Source organism: Heteronotia binoei, chromosome 4 (genome assembly GCF_032191835.1).
Source record: "Heteronotia binoei isolate CCM8104 ecotype False Entrance Well chromosome 4, APGP_CSIRO_Hbin_v1, whole genome shotgun sequence".
Classification (NCBI taxonomy): Eukaryota; Metazoa; Chordata; class Lepidosauria; order Squamata; family Gekkonidae; genus Heteronotia; species Heteronotia binoei.
The window spans coordinates 138489164-138509961 of record NC_083226.1 but is presented as its reverse complement, the minus strand read 5'-3'; the positions used below and the strand labels follow the sequence as shown (position 1 = coordinate 138509961).

General features: G+C 47.3%; 1 protein-coding gene across 1 annotated transcript in view; it reads left to right on the top strand.

Moving 5' to 3' along the window:
- The window catches only part of ARSB (arylsulfatase B), a 137674-nt gene extending 117774 nt beyond the window's left edge, over nt 1–19900 (top strand). The window contains exons 7-8 of the mRNA XM_060235858.1: nt 11913–12038; nt 18591–19900. Of these exons, the coding sequence (XP_060091841.1) occupies nt 11913–12038; nt 18591–18856 (392 nt within the window). The 3' untranslated portion in view covers nt 18857–19900. The remainder of the gene's footprint in view (nt 1–11912; nt 12039–18590) is intronic.
- The last annotated feature ends 898 nt before the right edge of the window (nt 19901–20798 follow it).

Sequence of the window (20798 nt, the reverse complement as noted above, 5' to 3'; positions counted from 1 at the left end):
TAACAGTGGAGCTCTCTACGTGGCGGGGAACACAAGGGGGGTCTCTGCCCTCCCCGGGTTCACTAGGTCGCGTGGTGAGCACCGGACCTGGACCCCTGGCTGGAGAACCCTGCACCCGGTACAGCACCAGCGCTCGGCTTTGCACTGGCTCTGCACTGACTTGCACTTTACCACTCTTACGTTTTACCACTTTAACATCCTACCTCACATTATACCGCACTCGACACCCTTCCTTGCACTTACACTTTAACTAAGAAGAGCTTATACTATACTGCACTTTAATAACTTCCTACCTCCACACTCAGGAACTACTAGTGTAAAATTGATTTTAATTAACTCATTGGATTTATTTATTATATTTATTGGGTCTGAACTTATATGGATATTATTGGCGAATTAAATTGAGGATGTTTAATGGGGCGGGATTTATAATTAATTATTGCCATTAGATTTAAATTATTTATTTGTCCAATTAATATAAGAGAAATTGAGGGTTGGGTTTTATTGAGTTGATTTGACTGTTGGGACCTAGTAGGGTGGAGTGGGTGGAGCGTATTAGTGATTGTTGTGCATCAGTGGCAGTTAAGACAGTGGCTACTACCAGTGGGGAATGGCTGGTCTAGGGATTCCAGTGCTCCTGGGGAGGGGGAGGTATGGTGGTGGGAGCAGACAATATAAGGGAGGGAGACGGAGACAAGTTAGTGCTCGCTCACCCTACAATCTGCGTCCCATCCCAATGGTGACAAGTAGTAAGGTCAGGCTGAATAACTCGCCTCCATCATTGGTGTTATGCAACGCCAGGTCCATCAATAATAAGAGGTCAGTCCTTCGAGAGTTTTTACTCGAACAGGACATGGACCTGGCATGTGTGACCGAAACCTGGGTACAAGAGGGTGACACAGTGGCCCTCTCACAAACAGCTCCCCCAGGTTATTCGGTCTTTAAGAACATAAGAGAAGCCATGTTGGATCAGGCCAACGGCCCATCCAGTCCAACACTCTGTGTCACACAGTGGCAAAAATTTTTATATATACACACACACTGTGGCTAATAGCCACTGATGGACCTGTGCTCCATATTTTTATCTAAACCCCTCTTGAAGGTGGCTATACTTGTGGCTGCCACCACCTCCTGTGGCAGTGAATTCCACATGTTAATCACCCTTTGGGTGAAGAAGTACTTCCTTTTATCCGTTTTAACCTGTCTGCTCAGCAATTTCATCGAATGCCCACGAGTTCTTGTATTGTGAGAAAGGGAGAAAAGTACTTCTTTCTCTACTTTCTCCATCCCATGCATTATCGCGGACTAGCGGGCCGGGGGGAGGAGTGGCGTTGTTTATACGAGAGGCTTACTCCTTCAGGGCGCTCCCAGCCCCAAGGATCGAGGGTATCGAATGTGCCGGTTTGGCGTGGGAAGCTGGAGAGGGGTTGGCGGTCTGGCTGGTATACCGTACGCCTAACGCACCAGCCAGCGCCTTACCGTCCCTACTCGAGGCGGCGACAGGCTGGGCGTTGGAGCAACCAAGGCTTATAATCCTGGGTGACTTCAACGTCCATGCCGATGACCCGGCCTCTAGTCAGGCAACGGACCCAGTGTCATCCATGGCGACGCTAGGACTCTCTCAATTTGTTACAGCTCCCACTCACCAGGCCGGGCACATGTTAGACTTGATCTTTGCGGCCGGGGTTATGGTGGACTATATAGCCACTGAAGTGGTGCCATGGTCGGACCACCTTGCCCTTAAGGCTCGTGTAGACACACCTCCCCAAACCTGTTTAGGTGACGAGCCTATTATGGCTCGCCCGCGGAGCCAGATGGACCCGGAATGCTTCCAAACGGCACTGCGAGATCCCTGGCCCTCTGGCGATCCCCTTGATGGCCTGGTTGAGACCTGGAATAGCCAGCTCTCTAGGGCCATTGATGAGATCGCACCTCGACGCCCTCTGTGACTTCGGACTAGGCTGGCTCCGTGGTACACCCCGGAGTTAAGCCAGCTGAAACAAGGTCTTAGACGGCTAGAGAAGCAATGGTGGCGTACTCATGACGAAGCGGCTAGAACATCTTATAGGAAGTTTATGAGGTCCTATGAGATGGCAATCAAGGCCACAAAGAAAATATACTTTGCGGCTAAGATTGCGTCTGCAAATTCGCGCCCGGCACAATTATTTAGGATAATCCGGAACTTTACTATGTTGCCACAAGGCAAACCAAATGTTAAGGAATTGGAGATAGGCTGTGAGGCTTTTGCAAAAATTTTTGCAGACAGGGTCCAGTTGCTCCGCCACGACTGCCCTGCCATATTAGATACAGTAAGTGAACTCGAGGCCCCGTGCGTGTCTTCTGGTTTGATCCTGGACCACTTCGACCCGCTCATCTTGGAGGAAGTTGACAGAATCCTTGTCACTGCACGCCCAACTACTTGTGATCTGGACCCATGCCCCTCCTGGCTAATTAAGGTCTGCCGGGAGGAGCTAAGATGTCCTATATGGGACATCATAAATAGATCTCTTTTGGAGGGCTCTTTTCCAACGCCCCTGAAGGAGGCAGTGGTCTGCCCTCTCTTGAAAAAGGCTACATCTGATCCGGCCGAATTGGCTCACTATCGGCCGGTTTCAAATTTGCCCTTTTTGGGCAAAATCATTGAGAGGGCTGTGGCGTTGCAGTTACAGGGCTTCTTGGATGACACTTCCATCTTAGACCCATACCAGTCCGGCTTCTGCCCGGGCCATGGGATGGAGACAGTGTTGGTCGCCCTCATGGATGACCTCCGGCGACATCTGGATCGAGGCGGCTCAGCAGTATTGCCGTTGTTAGACCTATCGGCTGCGTTCAATATGGTCGACCATCGACTGCTGACCCGCCACCTCGCCGATGCAGGAATTCAGGGGCTAGCCTTACAGTGGCTTTCCTCCTCCTTTGAGGGTCGGGGACAAAGGGTGGCGATTGGAGGAGAGCTGTCCCAGAGGCGCTTACTCAATTGTGGGGTGCCTCAGGGGGCAATTCTCTCTCCGATGTTGTTTAACATCTTCATGCGCCCCCTTGCCCAGATCTCCCGAAAGTACGGACTGGGCTGTCACCAGTATGCTGATGACACCCAGCTCTATCTATTGATGGGCAGCCGGACTGGCGATGTCCCTGAAAATCTGGACCGGGCGTTGCAAGCCGTGGCAGGGTGGATCAAGTCGAGTGGGCTGAAGTTGAATCCAGTGAAGACAGGGGTCCTTTGCGTGAGTCGCGACGGGCCAGGAGAGGAGATCTCCCTACCAGCCTTTGACGGTGCGTCGCTGATACCAGTGCTCATGGTCAAGAGTCTGGGAGTGCTTCTGGAGCCTTCCTTGACAATGGAGGCACAGATAGCAGCCACTGCTAAAGCCGCCTTTTTCCATCTTAGGAGGGCGAAGCAGTTGGCCCCCTTCCTGGAACGTGGCAACCTAGCAACAGTAATCCATGCAACGGTCACCTCGAGGTTGGACTACTGTAATGCCCTCTACATGGGGCTGCCCCTGTACCGAACTTGGAAACTGCAGCTAGTGCAGAATGCGGTGGCCAGGCTGTTGGTGGGACTACCTCGGTGGGAGCACGTGCAGCCTAGGTTGCGGGAGCTGCACTGGCTGCCAATCGTGTTCCAAGTTCGTTACAAGGTGCTGGTTATTACCTTTAAAGCCCTTTATGGCCGAGGACCTGTCTACCTTAGGGACTGCCTCTCTCCATATATCCCCCAGAGAGCACTGAGATCTAGCTCCCAAAATCTCTTAAAAATCCCTGGACCAAGGGAGGCCAAACTGAAAACAACTCGAGAGCAGGCCTTCTCAATAACGGCTCCCCATTGGTGGAAACAATTACCAGCAGAGGTTCGAGCCCTGCGGGACTATAATCAGTTCCGCAGGGCCTGTATAACTGTCCTTTTACAAATGGCCTACAAGATTGAATCCTGAAGTGACACCTAGCCATCTGATATATACTTTCTTGTATTATAGCACCTTAACTGTTGTGGTTTTAATTAAATTATTTAAATGTATTTTATTGTATAATGTATTTATTGTAATCATGGCACTTTCCATGTCTGTAAGCCGCCCTAAGCCTGCCTCGGGGAGGACGGGATATAAATAAAAATATATTATTATTATTATTATTATTATTATTATTATTATTATTATTATTATTATTATTATTATTATTATTATTATTATTATTGTCGACCTCTGGTGACTGACTCCTACTGAGTGCCTGGAGGATATTCAGAGAGGTGACTGAATAAAGCTTGCCCCTGTCCTCTCAACTTGGTATTTCAAGGAGGTCTCCCATCCAAGTGATAACTAGGGTCAACCATACTTAGCTTCCAAGATCTGTTGAGATCAGGCTTGCCTGGGCTATCCAGGTCAGGACTGCATGCAATAACATTATTGACAGTTATTGCTGCAGTGAATAGTGAATGTACTTTTCTCTATATGGTTGAGAAATAAATATTTACATACTACTTATATTTCATTTCCTTTTATCTGTTATGTGTAGTCTTCCAAAAGAAGATGGAATTTAAGCATGTAATGGAGAAGTCTCTCGTTCATAAAGCCTTAAGCTACAGTAAAAAAATGTCTTTAAAGTGTCAGACTTTTTTTTCTAATGTCCTGTCATAGCTCACTTTTTGGCTGAGATCTTACTAATGCAAGAAGGAAAGGTGATTTTTCTCAATAGCCCATATTACATCAAATTTCATTCAGGAGAGTGCTTTGATACTTTCAGAGGTCTTCCAGGAAAAAGGGAGGTGGAGAAGTTCAGTTTCCACAAACACTTTTTGTTTAATGGTTTGGATCCTCTGAATGAGTTCCGTGCATGCTAGATAGTCTCAGCCTCAGAGAGTGTTTCCTCTTCCACTAAAATTTCTGTTTGTGCAAAGGCCCATTGAAAACCACTGATCATGTACTAATGGGAATTTTAGTGGGAGCACTTTCGGAGGCAGAGACCATCTAGCATGCATGGAATTTGTTCATAGGATCCAGTCTCATTCATAGAGAGCCAGTTTGGTGTAGTGGTTAAGTGTGTGGACTCTTATCTGGGAGAACCGGGTTTGATTCCCAACTCCTCCACTTGCAGCTGCTGGAATGGCCTTGGGTCAGCCATAGCTCTGGCAGAGGTTGTCCTTGAAAGGGCAGCTGCTATGAGAGTCCTCTCAGCCCCACCCACCTCATAGGGTATGTGTTGTGGGGGGAGAAGATAAATGAGATTGTAAGCCACTCTGAGTCTCTGATTCAGAGAGAAGGGCGGGGTATAAATCTGAAATTCTTCTTCTTCAATAGGATCCAATTTGGGGTTCAATCCAGGGCTTAATGTATAATCCAGCACATGTAATTGATTTTAATAGCATACTGCTAGCAGTTATCATTTTGCTCTTATGTACATTGGACAACTATATTTGAACACAAAATTTCAATATCTTTTGTAGAAGTACCAGTTAGGCCTACCCAGCGTGAATTTTCCACATATCTTCTACAACTTGCCTTTCTGATAAGTCTGTGAAACACATTTAATATGTGGAGTACAGAACAGCACCTAAAGTGGATCTGATTTCAAAAATTAATTGTGACTGTGTATTGAACAGCCACAATCCTATTCAGTACTAATATAATCAAGGCTTTTTTTGAGCAGGAACACAGTTCTGGCTGGCTTGGTTCAGGGGTATGGCCTAATATGCAAATGTGTCCTGTTGGATGTTTTCTACCCCCCCCCCCAAAAAAAGAACCCTGAATATAATCACAGTATGTATAGGTGTTAATAAAGGATCAGAGCTGAAACATGAACATTCATGTTAAATAGTGAGTTCAGCCAGTTCTGAATTAAAGGAGAACACTTTATTCAAGAAGAAACAGTCACAGAGGAACACAGGCAACACAGTGAACTATATACAATCTGGCCATGACTAGCCACGCTCCCCTAGCAGGCAACAGTTACTCCTATTAGATCGTCTTTGTGGTCTCTGTGCTTCACACTCATGGAATAGTGCCTGCGCCGATCCCCGAATCGGTACCTAAAAAGCCCGGGATTTTTTTGCGCTCGGCACCAACAGGCATGCGCAGGCGTCCCAGTGCACATGCTCACTGTTGCCAGTTCCTTTCTGACCGCTGTGTTGAGAGGATCTCCTTTCATGTCCCCAGTCGGTAAAGTAATCTTGGATTGCTTTTTTGCTTTTTTGCCTTTGTATATAGCCTGTTTGTTATTTTCTTAGTGTAGTGTAGTGTAGTTAGTGTAGTTAGTTAGTTGTTAGATAGTTAGTGTTGGTAAAAAAAAAAAGTTTGTTGGACTTGCCCTTCGGGGGTCGGTTTTCCCCCCTCAGAGACTTTCCTGGGCGGGGTTTTTTCCTGGGCATCTATGGAAGGACGTTGGGTTTTTTTTAAGAGGTGCCGTTCCTGTGGGAAGAAGATTGCCCCCCCCCCGACAGCCATTCCCTCTGTCTGGGCAAGGGACATCGAGTCGATTCTTGTGCTCACTGTTTGAGTTTCTCGAAACAAACTCGTAAGAATTGAGCGGCGAGGCTTTCGCTGGCTTTGGTCAAGTCAGCACTTTGTCCGCAGAAAATGGCATTGGGCCTGTCGGTATCGATGGGTGAGGCCACGGCCCCGACAGTCACATCAGCTGAGACTTTGCCGATCAGGACCAAGATGCCGGTCGAGCGCTGGTGTTCCACGAAACGGCCTTCTGAAGGGTCAGTGGACAACCCAGCTAAGAGGCGTCGGGATGGTTCGGGGACCCGATCATCCGCGCCGAAGAAGAGGAAATTGAAGGAGAAGCGGAAGAAGAGACCATCCCGCACCCCTTTGCCTTCGCATGATGCTTCAAAACCGACAGCCCCACCAAGGAAGAACTCGGCGTCCCCACATCGTAGCCCTTTGGTGTCGAGAGACAGTGCTTCACAGCTGCGCCTATCAGCATCGGAGCACAAGATCAACCTGACTCAGCACTCCCACTCTTCAGGGTCCAGGCATCGCAGTGAGAGCAACTCGGTCTCGAAGGTGGAGGTGTCAGCGATGGATCAGGTGAGAGGCCAGAGAGAGCTGGAACTGACTGCAGTAGCTCGTCGCTTCCCACCGCTTCCGCCATGGGAGCAGCGCCAATGGCCTCCTTACCCTTATCCTTACCCACCGTACCAATGGTACCTTCCTCGCGAGTTCACAGACTGGGACCAGGAGGGAAAGAAGCTGGATATCGTCGGGAGGAAGTTCTATTCTGCTGGGGCGCTGGGAGTAAAGGTATCTAACTATGCCGCGTGCATGGCTAGATACCAATACTCAGTATGGGAACAGCTAACCCCCCTCCTGTCTTCCCTGAGTGAGGAGAAGAGGTCGGCTGCAAAGAAGTTGCATAAGGAAGGCTTTGCTGTTGCCAAACAACAACTAGCTGCAGCAAAGCACATGGTCGACGTCTCAGCAAGGACCATCACTTCTGCCGTCTGCCTCTGCCGCACTCCTGGCTCAGATCTACGGCTCTCCAGCAGGACATCAGGGCCTTCGTTGAAGATCTGCCCTTCGAGGGTGAAGGCCTGTTCAGCTCTACCACCGACGATGCGCTCTAGGAAATGGACAAAAGTATAAAAACTTCCAGGAACCTGGGCGTATCGGCATCTTCCAGAGCTGCGAAACAGAAACAGTGGCACAAGCCTTGGGCAAAGAAGCCATGCCAAAAGTTCTCCTTGGAACAGCAGTGGAGACCTCGCTCTGCTCAACCTGAGAGTAGGTCCCCATACAGGGGGAACAACAGAAACCGTTATGCTTCACAGACCACTGGCAAGTCCAAGGGCACTCGCTCTCAAAAGCAGGGCCTTTGACTTTCTGGCAGCACGCATCACCATCCCCTCTTCCACTTCATCTATACGTACAAACCCATACCTGTCGGCCTGGGGGTCCATCATTACGGACAGGTGGGCACTTTCCATCGTAGCGGAAGGCTACAAAATAGACTTTGCTCAGATTCTGAACCAATCTGTGGTAATTACCACTCCCCCTTCCCCACCTCTGCTGGCGGAGGTGAGCAGCCTCTTACAGAAACAAGCCATAGGGAGGGTCCCGATGGAGGCCAGGACGGGAGGCTTCTACTCTCGTAACTTCCTGGTTCCCAAGCGGGACGGGGGTTTAAGACCAATCATGGATTGGGGTTTAAGACCAATCTGAACAAATTCATTTTGTACCAGAAGTTCAGAATGTCCACTCTGCAAACAATTCTGCCCCTCATCAACCAAGGGGATTAGATAGCAACGCTGGACCTCAAGGATGCATACTTCCACGTCAGCATCCATCCTGCATTCAGACGTTTCCTTCGGTTTGCAGTAGGTTTTCAGCACTTCCAGTTCGAAGTTCTTCCGTTCGGCCTGTCCACTGCACCTCGGGTGTTCACGAAGATGATGAGCGTTGTGGCTGCCCATCTCTGGCTTCAAGGGATAGTCGTCTTTCCATACATCGACGACTGGCTCCTTGTGGCGGAGTCGAAAGAGAGTTTGTCATCCCACATTGCCATCACTCTTCGTCTTCTCGACACCTTGAGTCTGCTGGTCAATTGGGAGAAATCACACCTTTCTCCATCAAGGACAGTTCAGTTCATAGGGGCTTTGCTGGATACGAACCTTCATCGCGCATTTCTGCCTCAGCAGAGAGTGATGGACATTATCAATCTTGTTGAACTTCTGAAGAGTCGAAAGTGGGGCACGGCGCAGCAGCTGCAGCGGGTGCTGGGGCTGATGGCGGCGACTACAAGCGTGCTGCTCTTTGTGAAGCTGAGGATGAGAGGCCTACAGCTTTGGTTTCTTTGTCTGTTTCGCCCATTACGAGATTCACCTTGAAAGAGGTTTGTAATTCCACCTGTGACACTTCAAACGCTACAATGGTGGAACTCAAAGGACATTTGTCAGGGAGCTCCCTTCCATCTACCTGCACCAACTGTGACTATCACGACAAATGCGTCTTTATGGGGTTGGGGGGTCCACATGGACGATCTGTGTGTGGGGGGCCCTTGGCCTCTGAAATTGACTCACTGCCACATAAATTACTTGGAACTGCTGGCAGTTCATTTTGCTCTTCGGTCTTTCCGCCCCATGGTGGCGGGGAAGATTGTTGCTCTGATAACAGACAATACCACTGCCCTGTGTTACATCACCAGGCAGGGAGGGACAGTCTCTCAATGGCTTTGTGCACTGGCGCTGGATCTTTGATCGGAGTGCCTGGACCACGACATTTTTGTGAAGGCAGCGCACCTCCCAGGGGCCCTCAACTTGCAAGCAAACTCCCTCAGCAGGGGTGCGGCTTTCCCACACGAGTGGGAGTTACAGTGGCACTTCCTCCAACCCGTGTTTCAGCTCTGGGGGTATCCCCAGGTGGATGTCTTTGCCACAGCCGAAAACCGGAAATGTCCTCTGTTTTGCTCCAAAGGGGGCTCAGATCCAGAGTCGTTGGGAGACAGTCTGCTGTTCCCATGGGAAGGTCGGTTCCTTTATCTGTTCCCACCTCTGCCACTACTCACGAGGGTGGTCAACAAGATCGCGAGAGAGAGACCATGCTGTATCCTGGTGACTCACTGGTGGCCTCGCCAGAACTGGTTCCCGATCCTGCTCCAACTGGCGATGAGGGTCTTCTACCAGTTTCCGGTGGAACCGGACCTTCTGTCAGCTCAGGATGGTCATGTACTCCATCACAACGTGCCCCACCTGAAGCTGACAGCGTGGTTCATCGACCCTGTGGGTTCTCTAGCAGAGTCCAACATGTTTTCTTGAACAGCAGGAAGCTTTCTACCCGCGCTTCCTGTGATAGGAAGTGGCGGAGGTTTCTGCAGTTCTCAGTTGATCCCTCAGTTTCACCCCAAAGGGTGGGATTGTCAGTAATTTTTTGAGTTTTTGTTATCTCTGGTGGATGCTGGCCTTGTTTTTTCTTCCATCAAGGTTTATTTGGCAGCAATTTCTGCGTTCCATGAACCAGTTGAGGGGCACTCTGTTTTTGCACACTCTCATTCTAAGAGGTTTTTGAAGGGTTTGCTTAGGCTTCGTCCTCCATCGAGATCACCCCCACAGTTGTGGGATTTGACTTTAGTGTTGGACAGGCTGACTCGACGTCCTTTTGAGCCAATGGCCACATGTCCGTTGCAGCTTCTCTCTTGGAAGACTGCTTTTTTGGTAGCCATCACATCAGCATGCCGGGCAGGGGAGCTCACAGCTATGTGTTGTGACTACCCATATCTAGTTTTTCAGGAGGCTGGAGTGTTGTTAGCTCCTGATATTTCTTTTCTCCCCAGGGTGGTTTCTCAGTTCCACCTCAACTTGGAAGTTTGGTTGCCCACTTTTCATCCTACACCTTCCTCGGATGAGGAATGTAGGTTGCATGCTCTAGATGTGAAGCGTGCTTTATTGTTTTATTTAAGTCGCTCCAAGAGTTTTCATAAGGACCAGCAGCTTTTTGTTTCTTATGCTGCTCCTAAGTTAGGTTCCAGGATCTTGTCTCAACGGTTTTCGAAATGGCTCACTGAGACTATTAAACTGTGTTATTTGTTGGCTAAGAAGCCGTTACCTGGGCCTATTCACGGACACTCTGCAAGAGCGATGGCAACGTCAGTGGCGTTCCTGAAAGGCGTTTGCCTGACGGACGTTTGCAAGGCTGCCACCTGGTCCTCTCCTCAAGCCTTTATGAAGCACTACGCGCTGGACGTGCATGCTCAGCAGAGGACTCGTCTGGGAGCTGCGGTGCTGCAAGCTGTTTCTTCTGTTTGACCATCTTCCCGCCTCCAGGTATGGTATGTCTTGCTTGCTAATCTCCAATGAGTGTGAAGCACAGAGACCACGAAGAAGATAGACAGGTTGCTTACCTGTAACTGTAGATCTTCGAGTGGTCATCTGTGCATTCATACTACCTGCCCTCCTTCCCCACTGCTGATGGTCTCCCTCCAGTAGGGGCTTCCAGCGGTCAGGAAGGAACTGGCAGGATGCTGGCACCGGCAAGCATGCGCACTGGGACGCCTGCGCATGCCCGTTGGTGCTGAGCGTGAAAAAATCCCGGGCTTTTTAGGTACCGATTCGGGGATTGGCGCAGGCACTCTATCCCATGAGTGTGAATGCACAGATGACCACTCTAAGATCTACAGTTACAGGTAAGCAACCTGTCTTTCTCTCCAGAATCCTTCATTTGCATCCCTTTGTTACGTGTTGTTACATGCCTAGCATCCTGATTGGCCAGTTCATCCAGGCTTCAGAATCCTGGTTTGCAAGGAGTGCCTGCCTCAAGCTCAGGCAACAAGAACTCAACTCACATAAATGGCATGTAATAAAAAGTAAAGGCTCAGTTCCATGTGTGTTTATTCAGAAGTGAACCTTATTACTGGGTTCAAAGTGACTAACTTTCATGGCACTGTGCATAGTATTGCATCTTAGGAGTGAAGGCTGGTGAAATATTTAAATGGATGTCACCACGGAATTCTTTATCCTGGGACGGCAGTTTATGTGAAGAATATTGTTAGTTGAAACACTAAGTCATCTGTCCATTTTGCTCTTCATTCTTCAAGCAGACTGTCTTCCTTTTTATTTTTTATATACCACCGTCCAATAATTTATACATTTAGTGTTTGAATGCAAAGCACAAACATCCTTAAAATAGTTGCAAATTGACAGGTTAAGTTTGATGACAACACAAGTGCTAGCCACTCAGCACTGACCACAAGTGGGCTTTGCAGCAAATGTTCAGAACCACTTTATCATATAAAAAGAAAGGCGTGTGTACCAAATGCAGTCTGGATGGTTCCAGACGCTCATGGCTTTGCAAACATTTTACTTAACACTATATTATTTGTGTGATTGAAGTTTTAATTATTTCTTACAAATGCGCAATAGCTTTCTAATATTGAATAATGGATTCCAGCAGTTATAATTCTGATCTTTTGTTGTGTCTTAGGTGCAGATACAAGCAAAAGTGCAGCACTGCAAAGTAATTATTTTTCATGGGAAGATTCAATTTTCAATACTTCCATACATGCTGCAATTCGATATGGAAAATGGAAACTATTAACAGGCAACCCAGGTAATTTTCTGTGAGTTTGCTCCCATCTTCAAATATAGGACTTAAATATTATACTTGTAATCTATTCTATCAAGCTTTGATGGTCACTAGCAAATGATGCTACAGAGCTTAAAGAAAGAGCTAATTATTAGGACAAGACAATGTAAGTTCCCTTCCACTAGGTTTTACATGGGATATGATGGCAACATCTATTTTCCCCATGTTATGCCTTTCAGCACACTAGGGACAGCTGGTGCCATATGCAACAATTCAGGACAAAAAGATAAGTTGTTAATGTACTGACATTGCCACAGTGTTCCATGCAGCTTCTGTCTAGGTTTCATTGTGGCACCTTGTCTTCTTTAAATTTGCTTTTTGAAACTGCATAAAGACGTGGCTAAAAGAAAAGGTATTTGCCAGCAACAGGTTCCCTTATTCAGTCATCCAATTGCTACAACTGCAACTAAATTTACTGCTTGCAGGTGCTCCATCTCACACTTTGTGCCTTATCTTTGAATGACATTTTTACAGTGTATGTGACATAACACCCATCTTAAAGTTTCTTCACTGGCTGCATGTTCAGTTCAGTTTTATTGCATAGGGCCAATGGCCGTTACAAACAATAAAAATAATGTACAAGAAAATACTGTAAAACTAGATCAAAACACTATAAAATTATATTTTAGAGCAGGGGTGTCAAACATGCAGCCCGAGGGCTGGATGAGACCCCTGGAGGGCTCCTATCAAGCCTGTGAGCAACTCACTGTCATCTGCTTCCTTCTCTCTCTCTCTCTTGCTTCCTTCTGCATCACCACTTGCTTTTTCAGGCTTGCTCAATCACACAGGAGCTACAGAGCAAAACCCCTGTTTTCTCCATTAATAATCACCAGTAAGCAATAACACCTTCAAACATAAAGTGTGTATACGCGTTCTTATTTAGTGCAATATAAAATAGACATCAAAGTAAAGGAACACAGGATGTTTTTCTCTCCTCCAAACAATCACTACAACAGTTTCTTAAGGCAACAGCCTCTCCAGAATAATAGTTCACAACTGTGAGATTTTGGATGGAGTCCTTGGTGTTCCACTCGTGAATAATGGCAGAGAGAATAAGGAACCATATTTTCAGGAGTCCTCAAGGTTTCACTTGTTCGATTCTTCCTCAGCTCTTTCAAAATTATTGTGTGTGAGTATGCATTGTTTCTCAGGTATTAGGATACATTAGATTGTAGGAGTGATATTGATAAATTGTTTATATGTATATAGCTCCATAAAACATCAGGAGAAAGAGCTGTTGCCTTAAGAAATTGTTGTAGTGATTGTTTGGGGGAGAGAAAAGTATCCTGTGTTCCTTTACTTTGATGACTATTTTATATTGCATTAAATGAGAACACATATACATACTTTATGTGTGAAGCTGTTATTGCTTACTGGTGATTATTATTGCATACAGCATTACTATATACACCAGTACCGGTTATTTATTATCTTCTGTTTTCATCCAGTGGCTGACCAGCACATGAAGCAGCTTAGTTCGGTGTAGTGGTTAAGTGTGCAGACTCTTATCTGGGAGAACCAGATTTGATTCCCCACTCCTCCACTTGCACCTGCTGGAATGGCCTTGGGTCAGCCATAGCTGTGGCAGAGGTTGTCCTTGAAAGGGCAGCTGCTGTGAGAGTCCTCTCAGCCCCACCCACCTCACAGGGTGTTTGTTGTGGGGAAGGAAGTTAAAGGAGATTGTCAGCCGCTCTGAGACTCTGAGATTCAGAGTGGAGGGCGGGATAGAAATCCAATATCATCATCATCATCTTATGTACAAAAGCTCACAATGCCCAACCATTTCATGTTTTTCCGTGGGTCTTAGGCTCAAAGCATTGACCATGGGATTTCTGTAATGAATGCCAATAAATCAAAAGTAGGTTTGCAACTTAAAGAGATACACCTGAACAGCATACTCAAGATTACTACAGCACAGACATTGTCTCTAGATTTTGATGCAATAATTCAGAGCAAAAGGTGTCAGTTATGAAAAATAAAATATTGCAACAGTGCTAATCTTTTAAGCATGTTTTATTGTAGTTTTTTTTTTAAATCTTTGTTTTTATGTCTTTTATAAAGTTTAAATCTCTGCTAACTGGCATTACATTTTATGACACACATGGCTTGGCCTGACAAGATACCATTTATCCTTATAACAAATTAGTTCAACACTCCTGTTTTAGGGCATATTTCATACAAATGGAAAGTCAGTTGAATACTAATTAAAACAGTTACTGGCCTATACTGGTTCAAATTTTCTTTGCCCCAAAGGCAAAAAGAGCAACCTTGTATGAAACTTCTGCCTCATTTTGGTTTGGTGCAGATGTTTGGCCAGAGGATTCCAGTGCTCCTGGGGAGGGGAAGATATGACGGTGGGAATAGACAAAAATATAAGGGAAGGAGACAGAGACGAAATGGTGCTCGGCCACCTTCCAGTCTACTTCCCATCCCAATGGTAGCAGGTAGTGGGACCAAGAGGAAATGCTCGCCTCTGTCATTGGTGTTATGTAATGCCAGGTCCATAAATAATAAGACCGCAACCCTTAGGGAGTTTCTGCTACGGCAGAACATGGACCTGGCTTGCGTGACCGAGACCTGGGTGAGGGACGGGGAGACAGTAGCCCTCTCCCAGATGTCCCCCCCGGGATACTCGGTCTTTCACCAATCACGGATGAGCGGGCGGGGGGGAGGGGTAGCACTACTCATACGGGAGGATTACTCCTTTCGGGCTCTCCCGGATCCAAAGATTGATGGGATTGAATGCACCGGTCTGGCATGGGATGTTGGAGAGGGGTTGGCGGTTTGGCTGGTGTACCGTCCGCCCAACGCACCAGCTAACGCCTTACCATCACTATTGGAGGCAGTGGCGGGCTGGGCGTTGGAGTACCCGAGGCTTATGGTCCTGGGTGACTTCAACGTCCATGCCGACGACACGGCCTCCACTCAGGCGATGGACCTAGTGTCGTCCATGGCGACACTGGGACTCTCTCAATTTGTCACGACTCCCACGCATCAGGCCGGGCATACATTAGACCTGATCTTTGCAGCCGGGATTTTGGTGAACGATATCGCCGGAGAAGCGGTACCATGGTCGGATCACCTAGCCCTTAAGGCCCGTGTGGGGATGCCGCCCCAACCCTGTATGGGCGGAGAGCCTATTTTGGCTCGCCCTCGGGGCTTGATGGACCCGGAACGGTTCCAAACGGCCCTAAGGGATCCCTGGCCCACTGGCAATTCCCTCGATGACCTGGTGGAAATCTGGCAGGGCCAGCTGTCCAGGGCTATCGACGAAATTGCACCCCGGCGCCCTCTGCGCCCTCGCACGAAGCTGGCTCCATGGTATACCTTGGAGTTACGCCAGCTGAAACAAGGGCTCAGACGACTAGAGAGGCAGTGGAGGCATACTCGGGACGAAGCAACGAGAACATCCTATAGAACGTTTATGAAGTCTTATGAGGTGGCAGTCAAGGCTGCAAAGAAAGATTACTTTGCAACCAAGATTGCATCTGCAAATTCGCGCCCAGCACAATTATTTAGAATAATTGGGGATCTTACAACGTTGCCACAAGGCAAACCAAATGTTAGAGAATTAGGAATAGGCTGTGAGGCATTTGCGAAATACTTTGCAGATAAAATCTCGCTGCTCCGCCAAGACCTGCCTACCACATTAGATACAGTGAGTGAAATTGAGGCTCCGTGCCTGTCTTCGGGTTTAGTGCTGGACCACTTCGACCCACTCAGCCTGGAGGAAGTCGACAGAATCCTCTCTGCTGCTCGCCCGACAACATGTGATCTGGACCCTTGCCCCTCCTGGCTGATTAAATCTTGCCAAGGGGAGCTTAGATGCCCTTTACGGGACATCATAAATAGATCCCTTTTAGAGGGGCATTTTCCAACACCTCTGAAAGAGGCTTTGGTCCGCCCTCTCCTGAAAAAAGCTACAGCAGACCCGGCCGAATTGGCGAACTACCGGCCGGTGTCCAATTTACCGTTCTTAGGTAAAATTATTGAGAGGGCCGTGGCGTTGCAGCTACAGGGGTTTCTGGATGACGCTTCTGTCTTAGACCCATGTCAGTCTGGTTTCCGGCCGGGCCATGGGACGGAGACGGTGCTGGTCGCCTTAGTGGATGACCTCCAACGGCAACTGGATCGGGGCGGCGTTGCGGTACTGATGCTGTTAGATCTGTCGGCTGCATTTGATACAGTCGACCATCGGCTACTGACGCGCCGCCTCGCCGACATTGGGGTCGAGGGGTTGGCCTTGCAATGGCTTTCCTCCTTTCTCCTAGGTCGGGGACAGAGGGTGGCTATCGGGAGCGAGCGGTCCCGGAGGCGCACACTGGATTGTGGGGTGCCCCAGGGAGCAGTTCTCTCCCCGATGCTGTTTAACATCTATATGCGCCCCCTTGCCCAGATTGCCCGGCGGTTTGGGCTGGGTTGTCATCAATATGCAGATGACACCCAGCTCTATCTACTAATGGATGGCTGGCCCGACCCCGCTCCAGGGAATCTCGACCGGGCATTACAGGCTGTAGCGACATGGCTCAGGCTGAGTGGGCTGAAGTTGAACCCAGCGAAGACAGAGGTCCTATGCGTGGGTCGCGGCGCTCTGGGAAGGGAAATAGCTCTCCCGGCCTTCGATGGTGCGCCATTGAAAGCAGCGCGCCAGGTAAAGAGTCTGGGTGTTTTACTGGAGCCTTCATTATCGATGGAGGCCCAGATAGCAGCCACTGCCAAGTCAGCATTCTTCCATCTGAGGCGGGCAAGGCAGTTGGCCCCTTTCCTTGAGCGCCGGGACCTCGCAACAGTGATCCACGCAACGGTCACCTCAAGACTAGACTACTGTAACGCCCTCTACTTGGGGCTACCTCTGTGCCGGACCCGGAAATTGCAGCTAGTGCAGAACGCGGCGGCCAGGCTGTTGTTGGGACTCCCGAAACGGGAGCATATATGGCCGGGACTACGTGAACTGCACTGGCTGCCGATTATATACCGGGTCCAGTACAAAGTGTTGGTCGTTACCTTTAAAGCCTTATATGGCCGAGGACCTGCCTACCTGAGGGACCGTCTTTCCCCATATGAACCCCAGAGAGCACTGAGGTCAACGGGGAAAAACTTAATGACTATCCCTGGGCCGAAGGAAGTTAAATATCAGAGCACCAGAATACGGGCCTTTTCGATCGCGGCCCCTACCCTATGGAACCGACTCCCCGAGGAGGTGCGGGCCCTGCGGAGCCTTGAACAGTTCCGCAGGGCCTGCAAGACCATCCTTTTTAAATCAGCATATTCGGACTGCTAAGAAAAATGGTAATTAAAGATCCGCCAATGCGGTCCAAAGATCTATACCGCAGTATAATTGTATCTACTAGACTGGTTTTTAATTTAATGTTTTAATGTTTTATTGTTCTATAATGTAATTCTAATGTTTTATTTATTATGGTGTGTTTTATGGATTGCTGTTAGCCGCCCTGAGCCTGCCAAGGTGGGGGAGGGCGGGATATAAATGAAATAAATAAATAAATAAATAAATAAATATCTGCATGTAAAACATGACTTTTTCTGTTATGGTGCTAAGGCCTAAGTTGGCCAGAATTATATTTAGAATTTCTTTCTTGGAGTTAAGTAAGGTGGACAGGCTAACAAATAATAACACAGGTCTTCAGGCTCTAGGCCTCCACATATGCAGAGGAACTGAGCAACTAATGATTGGCATAGCTGTTTGCATTGTTTGAAATGAATGGATGTGAATGCTGAGCAGAATTTAAAGAAGGATATCGTGCCCTATGATGATCCAACTTTTAATTGATTTGTACCAGGGTGTCTGTGGCAAGTTATCTTGTGGGTATTTGTGCCCTACCATTGAAACACTGGCTGCCTATTTGTTTTTAAAGCCCTTCATGACCAGAGGGCCACTTATTTATAGAATCATCTCTCCTAAGATGAACTTGATTGGAAATTATGCTACTTGGGTCTCTTAGCTGTGCCCTCAATCTAAAGGGTAATATCTATTACAGCCTGGGCCTGCTATGGAGCAGCCGCCTGGGAGGAGTGGGGCATGCCCCTATCCTCAGGGTCTTCCAAGGCTGTAATACAGAGCTGTTTAAGAGAGCTTATGAGACAACTTGAAGGTTATAGGTGAGGCTATGGCTTATTTGTTTCAATTATTTTAATAGATTATTTTTGTATAGTATTTGTTCTTAACTATCTTGGATCTTGACTGCTATTTTTACATCCATCGTACACAAAACAGACTTGTTTTAAGGTCAATTTCATTATTAAGTGTTTTCATTACAATCAGAGGAAAACCACAACCACAATTTCCTCCCAAGAAAACATAAAGGGAATTCCCAACTTTGAATCGAACCAGAGTAGTCAAAACATCCTTCATCTCTATAGGAAAACCATATTCCAGGTGGCAGCTTCAATTCCAGTTCTGTGAAATTCAACAAGCCAGATCAATGAACAGGCTGGAAACAAATTATGGAGCTAATGTTTCCCCAGCTAACCTCTGATCTGCACTGCCTCTGTTTACAGGCTGTAGTCACTGGTTTCCAGCACCACCATTATTCAACGAGTCAAAAACGCTGTCCTCTGACCCACCAACAAAGAAACTTTGGCTCTTTGATGTTGTTAATGATGCTGAAGAAAGAAACGATTTGTCCGAACAATATCCTGGCATTGTGAAAAAACTTCTCTCCCGTCTTCAACAGTACTACAAGAACTCTGTTCCTGTATTCTACCCAGACAATGACCCCCGTTGTGACCCAGGAGCAACTGGGGCCTGGGGACCTTGGATGTAGAAAACTGCACAGCACAGCTGGAAGAGTATGTATGCTGCATGGGTTATAAGGCTGATTTCCTTCCTACACATGTGCACAAAACGTTCCCTAGTATACAAGTAGAGACCCATTTGTACAAAAATGCACCAAGGGAATCAGTCCAATGACTGGCAGTGTAATCCTAAGAATACTTTCCTGAGAGTAAGTCCCATTGAATAGACTTGAGTAGAATTCAGCATAGACCTACTTAGGATTGGTCTTTCAGGGACCTTGCAGAAATCTGGTTGGCTTTATTTTATCTCAACAGAGTCAGCTTTGGGGCAGCCTTTGGGTTCAATTCTTCTTACTCAAAGTATTTTGAGGGTTACAGTTTCCACTCTTGATAGTGCTTGAAGTTCTATTAAAATTATAACTCTGCCATTTAGATGTTAGCTTTTGTCCCTGACATGTTTCCAAAGCAGAGGGTAAAATGATGCCGCTTTCCCAAAATTGCTGGCCAGCTGGGAAACATTATTTCAGTTGGAAAGCTCTGAGTCATGGGGGCAGAGCCTTCCAAATTCTTTCGCATTTTAAGTCAGATGCTAGATTTTGTACTTGCCAGCAGCAGCCAGTTTTTACTGGAGGCTGATGCAGAGTTGTAAAGCAAAAGCAGCCAGTTGTTGAGTTCACTTGGCATTCCATTTTCTCACTTTTACCTCTTTGCTCTCTGTCTCTTTGTCATGGGAGGATTTTGAAATCTCCAAGCACAACCTTGCCTTGCTGCTCACCAAAATGGCCCAGTTCATTAGATTCCATTAACATTAGATTCCAGATTCTGCAGGCAGAACACCTAAGTTTGCATCATGAATGCATAGTGGTGGAAACTATGCTGATTTTTTTTTCTTTGTATGATTACAGAGATCTTGTTGATATTGTGGGAAATACTGTCTGAATGAGATTTATTTGTTTGTATTTATATGCTTCATCACTATCCTTCCCACCCCCCCAAGGAGGTTATAACAACATTTAAGCTTCACAATAAAGTTAGCAAAGAGCCATCTCCTAAGCACCCGGTCTGTACAGGAATATGAGTCTCACTCTTTTTTTTTTAACTTTCAGATTACTGCTGTAGCCACAACACAATATTGGCTGATAAGAGTAATGCCTGAATGTATATAAAAGCTTCATTTCAGGCTCCAGTTTAACCACAATTTCTTATGTGAAAACTTGGGCATGTCAGCAAACTGGAACTGTGTGTCTCTCATTAACCAGGGTTGTAAACCACAGTCAGATCAAAGACTTCTTAAACTAGGAAGTCTTCAGTCTCAGCCTTACATTCAAGAGAAGGAGGGAGGCAACCAGGCCTGTAGCCAGAAAATTTTAGATGGGGGGGGGCCACGGGATAAAATTTGGGGAGGGGGGCACAGAGCACAAAATGATATCACAAACTTTTAAAAACATGGGCAGCCTTCTCCCATGTTGAGCCATCATGGTGGTACTCTGAGTGTGTTTATGATTGAGAAAGTGGCAGGAGAGTGGCATAGTTCACTATGGCCTACTTTGACAGGCAGCAATTTTAGTGAAAGATATTTTCCATCATCTGCAACCTGAGATCCTTTGAAACTGGGATGTCCAGTATTTGAAGTATGTGCTTTCCCACTCTGAGCCATGGCTTCTTCATCGGGGAAAAGAGTGTAGCTATGTTGGTCTGCAGCAGTGTTCCCTCTAAGCTGAGTTAGTGTGAGCTAGCTCACAGATTTTTAGCCTCCAGCTCACACATTTTTGTCTTAGCCAGGTCCGTAGTTACAGTGGGGCACCATGGGGTCCAGGCCCCACCCTCTGTAACCTTTCTGGCCCACCAATCTATCCCCCATCGCTTCCTGCCACTCTGTTCAAGAGACCTTAACCCCTTTCTCCACGCCCCCCCCCCCCACACTTACCATCCAACCTGATAAAAAAATGCAGGGGAAGATGAAAGCTTGTC